General features: G+C 41.4%; 1 protein-coding gene across 1 annotated transcript in view; it reads left to right on the top strand.

Moving 5' to 3' along the window:
• LOC110983163 (uncharacterized) overlaps positions 1–19,052 on the top strand; it is a 34,711-nt gene extending 15,659 nt beyond the window's left edge. Inside the window, exons 4-24 of the mRNA XM_022242167.2 lie at positions 219–596; positions 1,568–1,684; positions 1,949–2,410; positions 2,641–2,754; positions 3,715–3,828; positions 4,561–4,917; positions 5,532–5,642; positions 6,818–6,931; positions 7,255–7,489; positions 7,793–7,914; positions 8,489–8,584; positions 9,098–9,442; positions 10,071–10,193; positions 10,626–10,748; positions 11,617–11,734; positions 12,695–12,766; positions 13,466–13,537; positions 14,147–14,218; positions 14,609–14,680; positions 16,008–16,094; positions 16,548–19,052. Coding sequence (XP_022097859.2) covers positions 219–596; positions 1,568–1,684; positions 1,949–2,410; positions 2,641–2,754; positions 3,715–3,828; positions 4,561–4,917; positions 5,532–5,642; positions 6,818–6,931; positions 7,255–7,489; positions 7,793–7,914; positions 8,489–8,584; positions 9,098–9,442; positions 10,071–10,193; positions 10,626–10,748; positions 11,617–11,734; positions 12,695–12,766; positions 13,466–13,537; positions 14,147–14,218; positions 14,609–14,680; positions 16,008–16,094; positions 16,548–17,718 — 4,475 coding nt within the window. The 3' untranslated portion in view covers positions 17,719–19,052. The remainder of the gene's footprint in view (positions 1–218; positions 597–1,567; positions 1,685–1,948; positions 2,411–2,640; positions 2,755–3,714; positions 3,829–4,560; positions 4,918–5,531; positions 5,643–6,817; positions 6,932–7,254; positions 7,490–7,792; positions 7,915–8,488; positions 8,585–9,097; positions 9,443–10,070; positions 10,194–10,625; positions 10,749–11,616; positions 11,735–12,694; positions 12,767–13,465; positions 13,538–14,146; positions 14,219–14,608; positions 14,681–16,007; positions 16,095–16,547) is intronic.
• The last annotated feature ends 2,371 nt before the right edge of the window (positions 19,053–21,423 follow it).

Raw genomic sequence — 21,423 nt, 5'->3', positions numbered from 1 at the left:
TTTGTTTCTCCGCAAAGAATGCTGTGCCACAGCTTATGAGAATGGTGTCTTGGGTAACTTAAGATAGCCCAATTATGGAATTGCAGGGACTTGAAATTGCTTTTAGGGTTTTACTGGCAAATCGCTTTTTGTGGTGGTGAAGCACTGACATAACCTCTGTGTCATTCATCGTTACATCAAGCTTAACATTCACTTTATCAAATTTCTTTGTACTGCAGAATTGCTGTGTGGTCCCCAAAACATCAACCTAACCGACCAGTACCTTCTTAGTGTTTCCATCTCCGGTAACCACTTGAGTCTGCAATGTCTGTGGCTGGTTACCAGCCCTCCTGAGACAGTCATCTTCGTCGATGTATTGAACATAGATTTGACGTACTATAGGCAACACTTTGTCTTCGGCCGAGGCCACAACAGCGCCAATGAATCAACTGTACTTCAAAAGATAGATCATTCCAACGCCTGGACTTTTCACGGATCTTCTTTATTCTTTACCGAGACCTACCTATGGATCATGTTTACATCTACCGTGTACAACGACGAAAACAACCCACCGACACAGAATCTTCTTTTAAGGGCAGAGAACTACACTGGAGAAAGTAAGCATTTTGCCGACAACCGTACGGCAGACCGACAGAAAAAATGACTGACTAAATGAGCAACCTTAAGACCGAGAAACCGACCAACCGTACACTGAAAACGATCGACCCAGAGTGACCTACCAGGAACGAGGGCAAATACCTCGGGGGCACTGTAAACACGTTTTTCCTCTGAAGGCACGAAGAGCCGATTAACTGTGATTTTGTTACGTCACTGAGGTACGGACCTCCGTTGAAGGCTGAGACGTACCTGTAGCCAATGGTGTAAATTTGTGCTGGACATTGGGGGAGGGATGGGGATGGGGAAAAGTGGGAGATGATTTGCCCTGCCGTGAAATTTTGAAAAGCGCAGGTTAGGGTGTGACACTATATGATTCTATAAAGTGGTCGATGTAGGTTATGTATATCTGTAATGTGTATTCAGAGTAGCACGTTTGTGGATTTTAAAAATTGTTTGTCCATGTTTGAGTGAGTGATAGTGAATACACTTTAGTCTTCGGAAGTCTGAAAACTTCTCCATAATCCACTTGAAGTTCTTGCTCGCCACAAAATGTGCGTGTGTGTATATGGGGGATGATTCGATAGGACATCCACAACTACCTCAAACTGTCGGGGTATAAATACCAAAGGCAAGATCATAATGAGCAATGTGATGAGCAAAATTGTGATGCCGTCCTTGTTCCCAAAACTAGTCAGGTGTAATTGTATAACTTAGTGTAGGAACGCAAATCTCAATTTAACAAGTGCTCCTAAAATATGTACTCGATGGCATGAGTATGTTCCTATAGTGATCAGAATTTATACCTGATCTCTACAACACAATTAATTATCCTAGTGCAACAGAAGACAACGAGACATGATTAAACCTTTAAAATGTGATCAAAATTTACATTCAACATTGACCCGAAGTCTCATTCAGAGTTATTTGGTTAACAATAAATTTGTGGTTGAATGGAAATTTTCCAACTCAGTTCACTGCAACTCGGGCCAGGTATTGTGCAAAGAAGATTCCAAGTGTATTCCGCGTCGCGCTGTCTGTGATGGGACGGTTCATTGCTCAAATTACATGGATGAAGCCATCGACTGTGGTGAGTATTGTATATGGTTTTCATGAAACAAACAAGAATGAGTTTCGTTTTACGATTTGTGTCTTGTTTCTGTTGCCATTTTTTTTTATTTGCCGGTGCAGAAACTGGCCTTGTGTAATGCTGCTGCTTTTAATTTTGTTTTTTGGTAGTTTTTATTCTGGCTTGCAATGCTTTGGCATTGCTAGGCTTGCTTGGCTTTTTGTTGTTTGTATTTTCTGGGTTTCAGTCTTTGCTACGTTTTAACTTTTAATTGGCATTCTGTAGACCGTTGCGGTACATCAGAGATTGATTTACGCTTCGGTGAACCAATAACAATCAGAGGCGAGTTTGAGGTTGATAGAACATCTGACATTGGGCATATCACTGGCCACTTTGCCATATACCCCGGCGATTCCGAGGTCCTTCCAAACACTACTGACGTCCTCTTGACCAACTACACGGAGGGCGTACCGAGGCTGGAGTGCGTCTGGCGACTGACGGAGCCGGAGGGGACCCGGATCCGGGTCACAGTGGCGGAGTTTGCCGACTCCCGCTCCGTCATGAGGATTGGGAACGGGCCGGATCCCACTGCTCTACCGGTGCTCGTCATCAGGTCAGCCTACGGAATCCGCTTGCCATTCGATGTTCTTTCCATTGATTCCGGAATGTGGATAACATGGGAGAGGGAGTCCTATTACTGGGACGATATCAAGCTAAGAATGGTGTTTACAACATACAACATCACTGGTAAGCTCTGCTTTACTGACGTTAAGTTTCGTAGCCTACCGGTTTGTTATCTTGGCTTTGATAAACGATGTTAGATATAACAGAGCTTTAACCAACCTTACACGAGACAACACTTTACAGTTCATTTCACTAGAAACAAATTCAAAAGGTTTTCATACTTTGAAAAAGAGTTTAATCATGCACCAAAAATGATTCTGGTTGCACTGATCTTTTAATTGCCTTTTGTGCAGAATGTCCAGAGAGTCAGTTTTCCTGTCCATCTGGCCTAGACTGCCTGGATAACATCTCCCACGTTTGTGATGGACACAGGGAGTGCGCTGCATACGGTGATGAGCTAGGTTGTGGTGCGTATATCTTTGCATTTGCGTTCCTGGAAGTGAGCACTCTTGAAGCAATATTGAACCGTAGAATTCTTTTGCGATCGAGGCAGGGGATCGAAAAGTCTTGCATACTGAGCGTTAAACTTGCGAATTTTAGCTTATTCTCAACTTTGAATGTCTAGGTGGGGTATCTCAAACTGCAAAAAAAGTTCAAAAAACGTAATTGAGGACCTCTACTTTGAACATAGTAACGCTTTCTTGCAAATAATTTCAACGACCAAAATGCCCGGTTCACAATTTGAACAGAAACCGCAGCACCACCCATAATAAACAGTGCGATCTTCTAGGCATCATTTAAAAAAACGGCATAATTTTTCAGGAGAAATGTCTAAAGTTTCAAAGTGGAAATACAAAATGTTTTTTTTTAAGTGAAAATATCACAGAGAGAAGTGATGTCTGATCACCAAATAAGCCAGTCGTACTTCCTACCCCAGAAGCGTATTCAACTTTTAGTGTCGGGGGAGAGGGGCAAATTTAAAAGCAAATGCAGACTTAGGCTAGTTCAACATCTTTGCTTATACCAAAGATATGTAAAACAAAACTGCTGCAAACTGCTTGCTGACTACAATGACCTTAAAAAAATTACTTAAAAATATCTCAAATATGGAGTGCCTGACGTTTCGATCCTAACAGAATCTTTCTGCTAGGATCGAAACGTTAGGCCCTCCATATTTTGAGGAATATATTTCAGAGCACTGATTTAATCTTATATTCTCCTCCATCTTTTGATCTTTGCTTATATATTGTGGTGTTGCTTTTTAAGCGTTTCAGTGCTAATATTTTATAAGTAACTGAACTGATTACTTTATTTCCTACTCAACTCTAATGCATTGTTTGTGACAAAAAAAATCCGTCAAGGGGACAAGTTACCCCCAATGGATACACCACTTTCCCACCTCATTTTTGCCACTGTTCAATTTACAGGAGAGTGTGGTCAACAGGAATTTAGATGTAGTACGGTGGACGTTTGTCTACCAAGGTACCACATATGCGATGGTAATGTAGACTGTGGGGACCATTCTGACGAATTGATGTGTGGTAAGACACAAGCCAGTTTGGTGTATCGGAGAGGTTGGGTTAAAGCACGCGTGCGAGTTGGCGTAAGTGGCCGCGCAGACTTCGCGCGCGCACTTACTTATTATTGAATGACATCGGGCGCCCTTCATTTCCTTCATGCACTATCGGGACAGGCTGTTGCTTATGTTGCTCGGTTCTGTATAGTATCTGCTCCGAGCAGGAACAAAAGAGGGCGTGTTTTGAAACTGAAATTAACAGTCCTTAGCACAGACATATAAACACATGAGGATGTAACCGTTTTATGTAAATGAGACCGCTGGTGTAAATATTAGTATATTAGAATGAACAGCGGCTTCCCATTGGATGTAGTCAGTCGAGGGAGTACAGTTGTAATTAAACTGTTTTGAAACGACCTGCTAAATATTCATGTTCAACTGCCTCAGAACAAATTCAAATTGTCAAGCACACCACACACATTCCTCAGCTGTTTCAAATCAGATTTAACGGATTTTCGGACTTTTTCTGTAAAATGGAATGGTTTATTTCCATCCATGCCTACCTTACCTTTGAAGCAGATTGAAAGAGAAGTTTACTCGACAAGGAAGCACTGCAAAAAACGATATGGTGGAAAATGTATATATAAAAAAAGCAAAAGTCAACGCGCTCAATAAACAGTTATTTTTGAACGGATCCCTTATATAATCATGCATTACGGCCACTCACTCCTACGTCTTTGCTTGGTGTCATTTGTAGGATTTTGCGGAAACGAAACTGTCTACCTTACTCCAAATGAAACTTATACAGTACATGCTGAGGAACAGATCATTACCTGCCTGTGGCTGTTCATTGCCAAGTCAGGCTGGCGAATTGAAGCGCAAATTCAACGGCTGGACCCAATATGCAACGTGGATGTTGGTGTAGGTTACGATTCCACGCATCCGGTCAGGCATGAGGTCGTAAGAGAAGTGCGGACGAACAGGCATTTTTCATATCCAAGATCCATCCCAACGAATTATTCCATAATGTGGATTAAAGCAGAGTGTGGTTTTTCTCACTTCCGATTGGCCAAAGATAAGCTGCAGATCGATGTCCGGCAGTACAAAAATGTTGGTAAGTATAGCATTAAGTCTCTGCTGTTTGTTTAACTCGCTTCAAAGTGTCATTGTGATGCACTGTCCATTGTCAACTGACTGCAGCCAATTGTAATGCATGACTGTATTGGAAGTGGCTGCGCCGGCGTAGGCGGTTTCTTCCTTAGATCACGTACTAATTACAGCAATAGCCATTCATTGGCAGTCAATTCAGCATTGTATGTCTATTTTATGTGCATTCAAGACAGCCGTAACGTGAGGATATGTCCTTTGTGGCAGGGTTGAATTGAGTATTACTAAAATCTTATAAGATACCCGTGTTTCGTCTTCTAGAAGCTGTAAAAGTCGCCAGAGGCTTTGATCTAGTCATATTGGAGCTTTTCCAATATCAACAGTTCAGAGACAGGTTTTGAATTTTTTTTTGCAGTAACCAATTCTCTCCTTACTTCGATGCTGTAGAGAGTGTATTTGTTTAGGGCAGTTTAGTTGGCCACAGGTTTCTTTGGAAGCCCAAGGTACAGGTGCCTGTTTAGTCAATCAAGCCAATCAAGTTTGGTACAGGTGATTTTGTTGGTGGTGTTTAAGCTGTTTCCAGTTGACAAAGTTCTTTCAATTTAACAATTATTATGGCAGAGTGCTCCTCGGGTGAACAAATGTGCATGTCCGGTCTTGGGTGCATCCAGGAGGAGGAACGCTGCGATGGGACAGCTGCTTGCCCAGGATACTGGGACGAGATTGGCTGTGGTGAGTTTATTACCAAGAGATGTATGAGTTCCACCAATGGGGTAACCTCTGTGGCTTGTCAAACGCTTGGTGGCAACAGATACGGCATTCATTACCCAAGATTCTGGCTTCAACCCGCCTGTTGCTTTAATAGTAACCTTTCTGAACTTAAACTCTCGAGCTACGTTTGATTCAGAAGCATTAGAGTGTTCACTATTAAGCTTGAGATAAAGTTGTTTTGCTTGATTCCAACAATGAACAGCAGCCGACGATGGGACCAGGTACTAAGGAAACAAGTCATGCCTGAATGATATCTCGGAGATAAATCAAGTCTAATGACAAACAAAATCCACATGCTGACTCAGATATGAAGGGGTTGAAGCAATGCTTGGATCAGCAAAGTGACTCAAACTCGTTTATACACTGCACCCGAGCCATCATTTTGTCTTGTAGTGTCAAACCGCCAAATGATAACCGAGCTCAATTACCACAGAGCAAAATGTACGAGTCTTGTGACTAGTCAATGGTTAGTTGAATTCTATAATGCAACACGGTGACAAGGTCCAGGTTAAGCCGCACGGCTGGGCATTGCTTTCCGTTTGTCACTTCATTTTATTCAGTGCGAAAATATATGAAATCAAGAAAACAACCCATTGTTCCCAGTGCTCTCAAAAGTCTGGATAATAAAACGGAATTAGTGGACCAACAATCAAAAGAGGCCCTAGGGCTTCCTGTGCCCAGACAGATGCATTTGAAATTTTCCGTTCAATGCCAAGTTTTATTATCAAATCAGGATCTTGTTCAAAGGGTTGGGCCTACAGTGAGTCAGAGTTACACATTTCAACGTAAATCAACTCAAATCTGACCCATCTAGAATTTTACAGGATTAAGTTTAAGCCAAGTAAAATAACTTAGGTAAAATTATCGAGAATTGACTCGTGCAACACAACCATTTTTGTGAGATATAGTTTGAAATCCCCAAATGTCCAATAAAAGGAAGCTGAAGTATTAACGTATGCGTCTCAAACATTTGTGTCGCCATCAACGTGATCTGGTGACAAATCAGATGTCATTCAAATACCCCCAACGTGTAAGCACCGGCAAGCTTGGTGACAGTAACTTATCAATGGCTCTGACAGCAGTTGTCTTGGAAGTAAACTACTTTAATTATTTATTGTGCATTCCACGTTATTTAGGAAACTGCTCGACGAGTGAGTTTGCTTGTCGTTCCGCTAACAAGTGCGTCCCTATTGGTTATATCTGTGACGGCAAAAATGACTGCCCAGACTTGTCAGATGAGCTAGAGTGCGGTAAGTAGCGAGGGTGTGAAAACACCATCTCCTTCACCAGCCGTTCACTTCTTTTTCTTTTTACGCCCAATCATATGGTAACTATCCTGTGGCCTCACTGATTAAAATACCTAAATATATGGCTATCGTAAAAAAAAAATTCTTTACTCCAAAACTTCCAATTTGAAGACACTTTGGAAGGTTTTCACAGTAATTGCGAACTTGTTCTTGGTCTCTTTAATTAGTGGAATATTAATAAGTAGCATAAACATTGCGATACGTCTTGTGTCTTACATTAAACATATCCTTCCATCTAAGTTTGATATTATTTTATTCGTCGCTAGAGCCTTGTGGTGGGTCGTTTTATGATTTATCTAGCCGTGAGTTTGAGACACTGACCTCACCCGGTTGGCCAGAAAGTGATTACCCTCCGTTGTTGCAGTGCCTTTGGATACTGGTGGCAGAAGTGGGGTACAGAATTGTTCTGTCGTTTGAGGAGTTTTTACTGGAGGAATCGTACGACTTTCTCTATTGTGGTGACGGTGACGACTTTAAAAGTGCCTTTCTGACCGTAACAGGGTAAGAAAATGTTTAGGGTTTTTGGGCACTTTACTTCTCAGTTTAAACCTGTATGATTTTCGTGATACTTCAAGTAAACAGGCTTTGGCAGGTCTTCATAGAAATGTTTCAGGACAACTCTTATGATAAAAGGGTCATTTTTTGTTCGGGTGGTGTTGTAAAAACTTTCTGGGAAATGCGTTAGTTGGTAACGTTCTATAAATTGATGAGAGAGTTGTTTCCTTCTTCACCACCACTGCGTAATCCAAATGTTCCCTTAATTGTCCCAAAGAACCTATTTTCCTCAGATTTTATATTTTCCAGGGATCGTTTTCCACTACTGGTTGCTTCTACATCGAATGAAATGTTCCTGAGGTTCACCTCTGACGGTTCCATCCAAAAAAGTGGGTTTGAGCTTCAGGTTGAGCAGAAGCCTGCCGAAACAGGTACAGCATATGTAAATGAAAAATGCCTTTTGCTTTAAACCTTGACAGTACTTTTCAAGTAAATGATTTAAGCCGGTGATCACCAGAATGATCAAAAGGTCCTTACACAGATGACATCAAACGTTGTTTATATGTGGTACGAACTGGCCTTAAGACGTAACCAATGCGAACCAGCATTTTTGGCATTTTTGAAGTACCAGGTATTCAGGCCAGTTTATACTTTGGTCGAATGTGAGAGTTAAGCGAATTTGACCATAGATTTGCAGGAAACTTTCGCTTAAGTTGAAATGTGTCAAATATTTGCAAAATCGCTGCGCCAATATTTGATTGGAAGACTGCCTCATACTACAGGCAAAAGTGAAAGCGAACCGAATTTGACCTCACGAAACATTCGCTACGAAATTTTGCTCGAAGTAAAATATGTTCAACTTTTACAAATTCGCTGCACAAATATTTGAGCTCAATTCACAAATTCATGTCTTTGCTTTTGCACCAAGAATGAGCCGGCCGATCAGTGGGTTGGGTTATGACAGAATATTGGCGTTAATCGTATGTGTTTTACTTTTCTTAACAGTTTCTTGCAGAGATGGTGAAATCCCCTGCAAAGCGGAAAATCTGATTTGTGTGAGGAACGACAGCTCTGAGCAAGGTCTCCAATTCTGCTCGAAGGGTAAATATGTCCACAACAACGATGCAAATTAGACTGACAATAACAAACCAAACAACAACAACAATAATAATTTGCATGTGTCCTGTTTAATCACTAGTACGTACATAAAATCACCGAGTTCCGGACAATGCCACTTAATTGGTCAGAATAAATACCTATCCCGCAAATATTCCCAGATTATAAAGTACTTTTTTTCGTCGAATGGTATTAAAGTTTGGAGGCCTAAAGTTTCAATCCTACAGGAGAATCTTTCTCAACTTAAAAAGGACAAATGTACAGACAAAGAACCAGGAAATAAATGAAAAAAAAGGAATAAATTAATGCATGATAGAGGGGGACATCAGACACAGCTGGAAACTGGACAAGAGGGTTGGGAACAAAGGGAAAGGAATGGTTTTGAAAGATGAAACAGGCGGGTAAGGAACTAAGCCATACGGGGTAAGGATATTTAAAAGACAAAATACACAACAAAAGAAAAGGTATTTTATAAGTCGTTTTTCCTTTATTTCTGAGATGAATGCGGTTATAGAGTGATATACATCTATGGCACCAGTGTCGACCTTAGATCTCCCGGTTATCCAGACCATTACCCGTCAGACATCGCATGTCGGTGGGAAGTGAATTCTAAAGACGTGTTAGTGTCAATAGTGGAGTTTGCAACCGAAGCCTCCAGGGACGTCCTCGTGTTCGAAGGCAGCACCCTTCACGGGGGAAAGGTTGTTTCATTTGAGGTAGACGGGGACACCAAAATACGGACATTAGCGTTTAATTCGTCAGTGCAGATTATCTTCACTACCGATTCGACAGTCACAAAATCTGGTTTCGTCTTGCGACTATATAAGTACTTTTCAGCAAACGGTAGGTGGATATTGCTTCATATTCTAGCCCTACTTCTGAGGTCTAAAAAGTTATTGAATTTGGATTAAATTAGCAAAACTCCCTCAAAACACCCAAGTCTGCAAGCACACCCATACACACACTCTAAAACAAATGGAGAGCAACAACCCCGCGTTACCTACATGTTCTCCGCCGCAGACCCACAGCTGCTTAAAGAAAGAGCAGCGCCAACTTCATACCGTGGAGCCAAAATGGGCTGTCCACTATACAGTATGCAGGTCTTGTGTGTTGATTTTGGCCCCAACAATTGAGACTCTTCTGTTGCAGCTCTCTCAATTAACAGGAAAGATGAGGGTCTTTTGTTGCTTGGCAACAAGAGCTTCTCCTGATGATATATAAATGCACCATTTTGACAAATAAAACAGATCATTGGTTAGTAAACATTGACTCGAATAGTTTATGGAGATCTGCAGTTTGCAGAAAGTTCACTCTTCGCTATATATTTTTGTACTGACGCCCACTTGTAGTTTGTCAACTGCTTGTTGGCAAAACAGACTGTTACGCATGCATACAGCTCAACAATTCCGATGATAAAAGTCGGTTCCCTCTACAACATTTATTTCTGCCTCTGTTTCTAACAACGCCACAGAGAGCACATCCTGCCCGAAGCCCACTTACTTTGACTGCGGTGATGGCTCGTGTGTGTCACCTGACGCCAGATGTGACGGGTTTAAAGATTGTCAGACGCATGGATCAGACGAACTCGACTGCCGTGTGTACTCTTTGATCTAACTTGAGAATGTAAACGAGCATGGGGTGGTGCTAGTTATGATTATGTATGCCACTCAAAACTAATGGGCTGTCTTGGATCAATAAAGCCAGCGGTCCATGGTCAGTGAGGTTAAACTGTTCAGTCCAATTCACTCCGAAACTTTTGCTTAGACGGGCATAAAAATTGATTTTCAAACATTACTTCGGAAAGTGTATAATCTATAGTCATATACGATCTGGTAGGGTAGGCTTTGACAAAACACTTCTAAAAATAATCAACATTTTGTAGGGAAAACAAACCGACACAAATACGGGCGCAAACTTTCCTCCGAAAAATACGATTTGTAAGGTAAGATTTTGCAAAGAGGAATTTGATATGATTTAAATGAAGTTTGAAGACATCAAGCGGCTCTCATATTGCATTTTACCAAAGAGGACATTACGTGTCCAGAGTTCTACCACTGCCTGGACTCTCCTGAGTGTATCCACTGGCCGTTAGTGTGCGACGGTAGCCCAGACTGTCCGAACGAAGACGACGAGACAGACAGTCAATGCGGTGGGTAGGCTACAGGCTGTATTTTGGCGTTACACAGCTACCCATATTTCTAATAAGTCTTATTATTTGTTTTTGAACGTTCACTGCCATTTTGTATGGGCGGCTAAATTTTGCATATAGTTCTGCCTTGGTTGGCAACTTGTTTGGCCACAAAATGCAAATTTTGATTCATCGTTGGTAACATGGGGTGTTTGCATTTACGGTATTTAGAAGGATTATATCTTTACAATTTGCTACATTTTGTGAATTATTACTTTGGTTTAGTACTCACGCCTAGCCACAGTTTGCCAGGAAATGATTAAAAATGTTCCTACGACGTAGGAGAATTTTGTTAATTGGAAAGGTATTATTAAGGTATTTAAAACCAACCCCAGTCAACGTTGCAGTCCATTGGAAGTCGAAGCTCTAGTCCTCATATCGGACAAATCACAAGTAATAGTCGAAACAATGGGCAATTGTTGCTTTGTCAAAGTTCATTTAGAAAGCTTGTGAACTGACTATTTACTGGATGGCTTGGAATGGTCATGTCACGGACGCGCAGGCACTTGTGTTCCCTCGTTCACCACAGCCCTTCCTGGGCGCTGGCAAGAGCAAATGCCTTTCCAAATTTTTTGGGAAGAAAATACGTTACGGCCATGGGCGCGCAAAGTGGTTACTGGCTTCCTCAATCCACCCATGTGCATTCCGTGCGCACGTGTCATGTGCACGGAACAGTATTAACCAGTGTTGTCGTTCAACAAAACGTTTGTCATGCATGTGTCCTTCCCAATGGCCTACAAAGCATTTCGTGATGGACTCGACCAAACCGCTGTTTGTGACAGCAAAACAAATTATAGTTTGTGATCGTTTGATTATTGTTGACAAACAGCTCAGCGATGCCCAAATGGTTGTAGGTGTAAGGTGGATGATGACAGTGTTCAGGTCGCGTGCACGCACGGATGGAACGAGCTGACCTTAGCTAACTTGGCCAAGAGGACAGAGCACCTGTAAGTCACATCAAATGGAATTCGTAACCTTGGCAGTAAATTTACAAAGTGTTATTACTTGCGGAGGTCACCAAGTCTATTTGGCTTTGCACTGTTGAAAGTGAGTTTAATTCCAAGCGGTAGGTCAGCAACCGTTTAGTTTGAAAATGGTGGCGCGCACGCCGATCTGTTTTCGCTCAAATCGTCGTTCCACATGTTTCCAGCATACCGTTGCTTATTTGTGTTGACAGCAGCGTGTGATTCAGATTTAATGGCTTTTTGGGATTCAAACTGTCTAAAAAGTATTTCTTGTTAACTGTGCATCAGGCTGCGACTTAATGAGTGTAGATTTTATGAACTGATGTTTGACTCACTTCCCTGTTAAATTCATGGATGAAATCCGTGCAATCAGAATGATTCACAACTACCCCGAACTTGTAATACCCCAACAGCAGGTTTTGTAAGGTTTGACAGGTTTGGTACCATACCTCATGAACTTCTACTTGAATTTTGTGAGACTTGTGATGAAAGGCCCAGAGAGATGGCGTTGGATTCTGTGTGAGTTGGGAAACACGTGGTTCATTGTGTGCAGTGTCTGGCTTGCAGTACCAATGGTTGGACGATGCTTGATTTTGTCAGGTTTGGTACTTTTCAGTGCAAGTCATCCTCTACTGCATAAACCCGCCCATACCATATCACTCAAAGTCCAACGGGCTCATTTTGTAGGAGTTTATCAGGTTTGGTACAGTGACGTGCATGTGCAGGTACATAGACAAGTTCATACATCTGTTGGATTTTGTGAGGTTCAGTACGCTTTCTAATGCAGAAGCCTAGGGGGTTAGGGTTGATAACAAGGTCGACCAAGTACACTGCTGCATAGCACTATTGTTTTGATTTGGGAATTATATAACATGAACTGGTGTGCTTTCTAATTAACAATATGTTTAGAAGTGATTGAGGGGTTTGTTTTTAACTTAACAGAGAACTTTCAGAGGGAAACGCCACTTACTTAGCGAAGGGACTTTTTAAAGAATTCAAATACCTGAAATCATTGTAAGTAGTCGTTTGAATAAGCTTTGCACTGTCGTCTTTGAACAGTTGTTTAACATAATCTCAGTTCGTCAGGTTGCCAATCACAGAGTAACGTGGAAATCAAATTGCTTTAGCCTTTAAAGATAATATTGTGTTGTGCCCGCAAAAGGGATTCAGGGCAGCGTTTTGTACATAACTAAGCGCAACAGATGACAAACAGTATATTATTCTGCAATAAGTGAATGAATGCTTAAAGTTGAATTTTCATCGACATTTAAAACGCCACCGTGCAAGGGGTCATCCATTTTTGTCATCTTTTGAAAGATTTTCCTTCGATTGACCCATGCCCCCCATCAGTTTGCAAATAGGCGATGAAAGATTTTGATGTATCGCAAACACTTTCACTCTTTCAAGAGCGTACGCAGCCCACTGATCCTCTCTGTCGAGTGTGTGATTACTATAACAATTGATGACTCCCTAGAATGATTTAAGTAAAAATGAATGTTGGATTTTTTAAAAGTGGAAAGCGTTTGGCAACATCAAATCCATTGCCCAAAAGAGGGCACTGGAAGTGACTACTCAGACCAAATCACATTGCGCGATCCCAGATGGATTGAAAGTCTTGCCAAAATGAAAAATACACCTCTAAGCAAACTCCTGACAATGACCCAATTCCAACCATACAGCTTCTCGTAAACAAGTTCAGTTATTGTTCTGCAGGCTGCTGAAGGACAACAACATTTATGCGCTCACACCCGGAACATTTTACGGTCTGACGAACCTCACTTTCTTGTAAGTTCTCTCTTAGTGCTTGTTTCGCCCCGTAATTGTTCCACACAGCGGGCATTTTGTTGTTCATGATTTACACGTGCTATGAGGAGCTTGGCCACACTGTAAAATAATCGACCAGGTCTCAATTCAGTTCTTGAAGTAGAATTTAGTTTATATTCCACTTTTTTGTATGAAACCTATGTTACATCTCTTCAGGGCTAAGTGCATTGAAAGGTGCAGATTTTAATCCCTTGAGAACGTCCATGCCCTTCTGGACAGCTGAGGGCACTTTTTGTTGTAGGGTAGAGATTGTTCATTTCAAAGGGTTTCTATTAAACTTTGTGAGGCCAAGGTTTGCTCATTGAAAATGTTTCTGAGGGGGTTTTATCATTAGCTGATTATTATGTACTGATACAATCAACAAAAAGAACATTGTAACATGTTCGATTTGCATTAGGCTCTCTCTCGACCAACAATTATGGAACCATATTGCTATGAAAGAAAGAGTTAAGGGTTAGAAAACCCTTTCTTTAGGTTGTTACTGGATATCAGAACTTTCATGAAACTTCGAATTTCTTTAGTAAGACCTTAAGTAAAGACTATGTTGGTGCATTTGTCATTTGTCTGAAGAGATATTTCCAACAACAGCATCAGGCGCATTAATGGCAATTCCTTCTCGGAACTGCAGAGCTTGGAGGTTATGTAAGTTAGAAATATCTTGTATTCCCTTTTCATCAGATTGTAATGAATTTTTGGAAGCTGGAAGTGTATTGCAATCGCAGTGAAATGCCGCACGATACAAATATCAACTCACAAAAATGCCTTTATTTATAAGCCTCGAGACTGTTTAAATATACCGTTTTACGACAACACGGAATGGCTTCCTCTTTAACCACATCCTGGTCGTGCTTTCATTTATTTCTTTGTGGAAATACTGGCATGCCCAGCGTCTTTCTGCCTTGAATGTATATGTAAAAAAGTGCGTAATGTATAAGTTTCGCTTAATGCTTAAAGAATCGCTCGTCAGTAAGTCATTAATTTGTAATCAAAGTGAAATTCGTTCTATTGTCACCCACCTTTTTTCCATCTTAGGATCGCAGCGGATATTCCCCTTGAAACGATTGAGGAAAATGCGTTTGATGGACTGAAAATGCTGGAAGTTATGTAAGTCATTATTTCGATCCATGTACTCCTTTATTTACAAATAAATGAATGTTGAGAAATATTTTGAAGATATACTGTAATTCCTTGTGAAAATTCATATTTTCATGGGTAATAAATATAACATCCTCCAAATAAGAAATAAACTTTCCCCAAAATCATTCTTTTCTCATGTCATTAAGACCTACTCAACCTATAACTGAAAAATGTTTCAGTAACTTGACATCAAAAAGCTTTCTGTCATTCACGTTAATTATTAGACAAAGCATCCAACGTTATGCAAATTGTGTCAACAAATAGCAGTAATGCTAAGGTTTCCTCCTGAATTGAAATAACATATTTGGTCATGAACATGCAACTCCATTTGCATTATTAAGTATGGCACAAAACAGAATGCTCATGAAATGCCAAACAAAATTTGAAAACCAAGTTAAATGGATACAAAGTAAACTGTAAGGACTGCATAAAACATTGCACCGCACAGCTCTTACACATATCGGTTTATATTCCACAGGTGTACCGCAAAACAGCTGCTTTACTTTAATTACTCTAACAAAGATCTATATTGGACTAGAATAGAGTTGTGGCGATATAGATACTAAGAGTGCTATTTTTTATCTTCTTGTACGAAGTTTCAGTTGCGTTTGCAAAGGAATAATAATATATCGTCGTGTGCCTGGCAGAAGGGCAAAAGCGCTTTGGCCCTTTTGCTGAGAAGCATGATCACTGCAAAAAAAACCAAACTTTTCCCGGCAAAAGCACGGAAGTATGCAACTACTGTATTTTAATGAGATATGAAGATTTCTAGGCAAAAATTGTAATTTTAAAAAATGCCCAAGTCCTTTAATAAGTTGTTCAAAGGTTGCTTTTTGTACAGCCCAGGTTGATTTCTAAGTAAATTATATCCGTTTTTACTAACTAAAGAGAATGTGTTTCTTACGCCCTTTTTGCCGGAAACATTTGTTCTGCTGTGATCATGCTTCGCAGCGAAAGGGCGCCCTGCTGCCGGGCACCCGACGATATGCAATAAGAATAAATACTGTACTACGGCTGTTACCCCTAGCCATTAGGCTTCGAGACCAATTACAGTGCCAGACATCAGCCCACACCCAGTTTCTACCTTCACTGGTGCCCTTTTTGTGCTCCTCATTGAACAGAGACAAGTAGGGATGGATAGGTAATTTGCTCAAGGTTATAGCGTTTTACCAGCTGCGGGAGTCAAACCTCCAATCTGAATGATCGAGAGTCACAACCACATGCCCACAGGTTTAAATGGAAGAGATCACTTTGCTTGAAGAGGCTCTAATAACTACTGTATTGCATAATCCAGGGTTCTGATAAGAGGGAGCTCTTCCAACCAGTCAACTGTTGACATCAAAGATGACGCTCTGACAGACTTGGTGCGCTTGAACAAATTGTGAGTCAATTTGAAACTACGTGTAATAGTTCAAAATATACAGTTGATGACATCTACATAAAAAGAACAAATTATATTCACCAGTCTATATTGTAGGCAAAGCCAGTTCAATTGTACTCCCCGTAAGATTTAGTATCTATATCAAAGGTAAAAGGACGACTTTTCCAATGAAGATGTTCACTCAGTGGTAATGGGGTTTAATGTGAATATATGTGAACTGACATGGGCACAACAGTAGTGTATTAGTCTGGAGTTGTTAAGGCTAGATTGCAGCAATGGTTAAGTTTGTGTGGCAGATTCGTCGAATTTATGTAAAGTCGGATACAATTGTTCTAGTTATAATTTCGGCTCTTCCGCCTGAAAATGGGAAAGGTTGTCTTGAAACTAATGATACTGTGTTCGTGAAAAGACTGAAGTCAATTGTGAAATGACTTATATTTATCTTCCGGTTAGGTTCGTTGACGATTATCGTTTGTGTTGTGAGTTTGTGTCGTCGGTTGACTTTGACGTGGCCAACTGTTTCACCACTGAGCTACAACCTCCCTTAAATCTCTGCGGCAGCCTGATGCGTAACAACCTCCTACGTGTCGCTATGTGGATTCTGGGTCTAAGTGCTCTCATCGGCAACGCGGTGGTCATCGTTTGGAGGTGTTACCAGGGTAAAGAAATTGGCGGGAAAAAGACGCACTCTTTCTTCGTGCTCAACCTGGCGGTGTCAGACCTTATGATGGGCGTTTACATGTTGATGATAGCTGTGGCCGACGTTCACTTTGGTGAGAAATACTCTCGTGTGGCCCACGAGTGGCGGTCGAGCCCGATCTGCAAGATAGCTGGGGTGATCTCGGTTCTATCCAGTGAGGCCTCAGTGTTTTTTGTCACCCTGATCAGCCTGGACAGCTTCTTCTCCATTGTGTTCCCTTTCAGTCGGATCCGAATCCGGGAGAAATCGGCCACTGTCACCGTCTGCGTCCTGTGGCTTGCCAGCGTGGGTCTCAGCATCGGGCCCACTGTCTTTGTCGAGTCCGACTCCAAAGTCTACGGCCTTTCCGATGTTTGTATTGGCCTGCCTCTGCTGACAAAGCCAACAAGCTACGACTTTGAGGAGAGCGATATCGACAACCCGGTGGGGACCGACACAATCAAGGTCCCAGTGGGCAAGGGGAAGCAACCAGCTTGGATCTACTCAATCATCCTGTTTCTAGGGGTTAATCTGCTGTGTTTCCTGGTCGTCTTGTGCTGCTACGTAGCCATCTTTGTCAAGGTCAAACGCACGGTCTCCAGAGTGCGGCGAACGACCCACCGCGACCAGGAGATAAAACTGGCCGTCAAGATGGCGCTGATAGTCGGAACAGACTTTGCCTGCTGGATGCCGGTGATCATTATGGGAATCCTGTCCCAGACTGGGGCGGTGGATATCAGCCCGGATATGTACGCCTGGATTGTGGTCTTCATCCTACCCATCAACTCGTCGCTCAACCCTTATATGTACACCTTCTACACCACCATAGCAACTCGGCGTCACAACCAAAGAGCTCTTAGTGAGAAGACACGGTTTGCAACGGAAATGAAGACCAAATCCCTGGAAACTATTAATTCCACAATATCTGACAATAAATCGTCATAAATGACAATACTTGTCTTTTTAACGATACTTCTAATTATCTTACAATGCATTAAAAACACCAACTGAAGTAGCAGCTGCCACATTGAACTGAACGTCACGGGCTAGTACGCTAACTGTAAAAGAGTTGGGCGAAATCAGCCCCCTCCCTCGTTTCTCCGATTTCTCTCTTTTCTGAGAAAGCTGAGCTTTGACAAATTTTTTAGAGTATCTATCTGTGGTAATTTTGACAACAATTTTGTGAAAATCCAATATGCTTTTCTTGCCCAGAAAAGTGTGGCCGAAACAGGTTAGCCCGAAATGCATCCTTTTCCCTGCGGTGCCCCATGCACGCGTGTAGCCCTGAGCCTCTAATGACCGCATCAGGAAAACCATGTCTGATTTAGTCCGTAATTCATATCGGTAATGATAAAGGATTGTCTTAGTATGAAACAAACGTTCGAGCGTGACACAGGCCTATTATCCATCCCACCCTCCTTGGCTGTGAGATGGGCCAAAAGTGTGCGATAGTCAATGGAACTAGCCCCAGCAGTGACAAACGGGACGATCTGGGAGAGGGCCTTTACTACTGGGCTGCATCACACCCTCGCACGTGTGACATTTGACATGTCACAGATTGATGAGACAGGCAACCGGCGTATGTATCACCTGTCCAGGACCGTGGACATTCTACAGTGTAATTCGACAGCAAGAACTAGAAGCTACTAAAAGTCATTCAATGCTCGTGACAGGTGGTACGCGTGTTGTACGTGACTCTAGAGTCTCTTGGTTTGCTAGTGCAAGCACACCTCAAGCTGAAGAATGTGCGCGTGAGTGCAGCACCATAGTTATGGCGTTTAATCGAATTAGTCTACAGTTTGATCGTTAAACTGCCAGCGCCATCGTCCATCCAGCACGCATGCAGATACCCCTCAGTTCTGTGTACATTGAAATGAAAATTAATTATGTGAATATTGCAGTTAGTGTGTCCCCCGTGCAGCACTCTAGTCAACGGTCACAAAGAAAATATTGAGTGATGTCCAAAACAATTTACTAGGGTTAATCATGCATGTTTGAATAATCAGCTGTTACTTGTATAGTGATACCAATCGTTTGAGTGACACCACGTGAGCAATCCCTTTGATAGCGGACGATTCGTAGATTTGTCTTAAGGTCACGGTTGTTTTCAGATTTTCAGGGCCTCAGAGAAGGAATATTTCCTAGATAGTGCAACCACAAAATGTATAATATGACCAATAGCTGTACTGATTGATTGTCTTGAATCATATTACTGTCATTTTTCAAAAAGTTGAAATGCTAATGACGAATATAAATAAAACTATATCTTATTATCTTCATTCCTGTCTGCCTCTCACCGTGATTACGCCTTAGGAAATATCCATATTAGGCAAACGTGATATTATTACAACAATAGCAATGGGGTGCTGTACCTGATTACCATATGGACAAGTTCAAAACATGATGTCGGATGATTTTAATTTAACGCCTATATATTTGTAATATTGTTCTGTCATTTCTAATGTGTGCAGATTCACGATAATGACAGAAGACAATGATACAACTTCCTTATTTAATTCTTGTGATGTTCCTACTTCTTGCTTTACAATGACAAATTTAAATATAAACTTGTTGAGCAAAATCAATGGAGTACGTTTGGCATGATACGCAATCGTCTGCGTAAGTCCACAATGTATTGGCAAAGTTTAAAAACCAAGTTAGATTTGCGTCTCAGTGTACCAACTTGATGCTAACTTGAAAGAAGCAATATTGCAGTAATCAAACCCCATTAGGATGTCTGTAAAAGTCTGACCAGATTTGTTTTCCAGTTGTTACAAATGTTGCCAATTAAGAGATGATTACATTGTCTTTGTGTGACGTTTGGTATAATGGCCCTGGTGCATTCAAGTTACCAGTCAAAAACGTCAAACGAATAATTCCTAGAAAAGATTTGATAAAATTAAAGGTTTTCTATACTAATACAGTCACGTTCCGACACAAAACTTAACAAAAATGAATAATATATGTATACATATAAACGCTGCATTAGAAAGAACGAAATAAAGTTTAATTTCTGACTTTATTATCCATCGTTGGAGGCTGCGTAGATAGCAACATAGCACACCGAAAAGGGTGAAGGTCTTCGACGTTTCCTTATGGTTTTTTCTATTGTGTGCTCGCACAGTCTGCCACAGACTAGAACTAGTCAATAAGCTCGATTAACGACGTCAGAATGTCAACAAAACGACCAAGGTAATTTGTCACACACCATTAAGTTGTGCTAGCTCCCCATAATGTTGTGGCCAAAAGTACAGATATTATATTTGTTTTTTTCAAATTTTCACCATCAAAACTATTGAGAATTCTTTTCCCAATTGTTGGTCGGCTTCATTTTCGCGAGCCGGGTTGATATGATTGCGCTACCCCAATCTCAGTTCCTGCACCATTGCCAAAAGTTAACGATGAAACATCGTTTTTATAGTGTAATTTGAGAGCAACTGACAGTAATACCTCAGGACGGGGGAAGGGGACACTTCTTCGTACATGACACGGATGATAAACTAGGGAATTTCTTTCAATTGTCAGAGATAAACACTTGAGAAAGCGGCACCCACAGTATGAGTACTCCGAGATGTCCCTTCTGCTTGAGGGCTTGTCAACACTATTTGTCCCGCATGATTAAATTTAGTAACTGAATAACCATCCTAATGCGTTTTGCCTTTGAACATAAATCAAGGTTTGGGGGAAAGACGTATCGCAGTTGACAGACTCACTGTTTCCTCTGTAAAATACCCGTGATTGAAGGTTTAAGCTGGTAGTCGTTATTCAGGCAATGGCGTAATTATGAATGTGTAGGGGTGGTTCAGGGCGCAGAGCAAATGGGACGGGGGTTTATAAAACCGTTTGAATGTGCTGTTTTGATATCGAAAACTTCATTCTCAAGAGCGCTTCTCTCTACCTTAGTTAACTTTTGATTTTTTCCGTACTCCCTGTGGTCGTAAGTTAAACAAGTTGACGAAAAAAATGAAATTGAAAATCAGCGCAAGCCGAAACTGGGTAAGGGGAGCACGCCTTTCTTATCCCAGCCGTTAGACACCACGTCACACTACGCCGTTCATAACACGGAGTCCCTAGCCTCTCCATGTGGGGGGGATAGGTCCATCCTCCAGTATTAGATGGCGAGGCATCAAGTATGCTCCCCTCCCCCAATGGATTGAGTCAGACACCAGATGTGCGATCAAATAGTTATTCTAACTGATCATTCACGGCCTGTATCTCAGCACTCAGACACTCAAGCAAATGCATTCGCATATGGATGCAAAATAATTGCATACTGTTCAAACCCCCAAACAGTTACTGTGCACAAAGTACAATATAGGTACTGCATAGGTATTGTATATTTAATGCACACATAGTTATTTATATGGTTTGGCAAAAACTGTTTTTGAAACATAACATATACACTTCGGTAAATCACCCTGGTGTGGTAATTACCCCACCAGGGTGAGTTACCATAGATAACTTAGACAGCGATAAATGACTAAAATAATAAAGCTGGGTTGCTTTGCCCAACCAGCCGAGGTCTCAAAAGGTTCTTCAGCTTTTTGCCAAAGCATAATGCATGCAAGTACAAAAGCGACATGACTAAGACCATCCCCATGAGTATAATTATGAGTATTGCGGAACTGCAGCTTGTGTAATTGCATGAAA

Source organism: Acanthaster planci, linkage group LG21, assembly GCF_054643075.1.
Source record: "Acanthaster planci isolate LZ-2023a linkage group LG21, COTS_SCS, whole genome shotgun sequence".
Taxonomy (NCBI): Eukaryota; Metazoa; Echinodermata; class Asteroidea; order Valvatida; family Acanthasteridae; genus Acanthaster; species Acanthaster planci.
The sequence above is the reverse complement of the archived record's forward strand: the minus strand, read 5'-3'. Positions and strand labels throughout refer to the sequence as shown.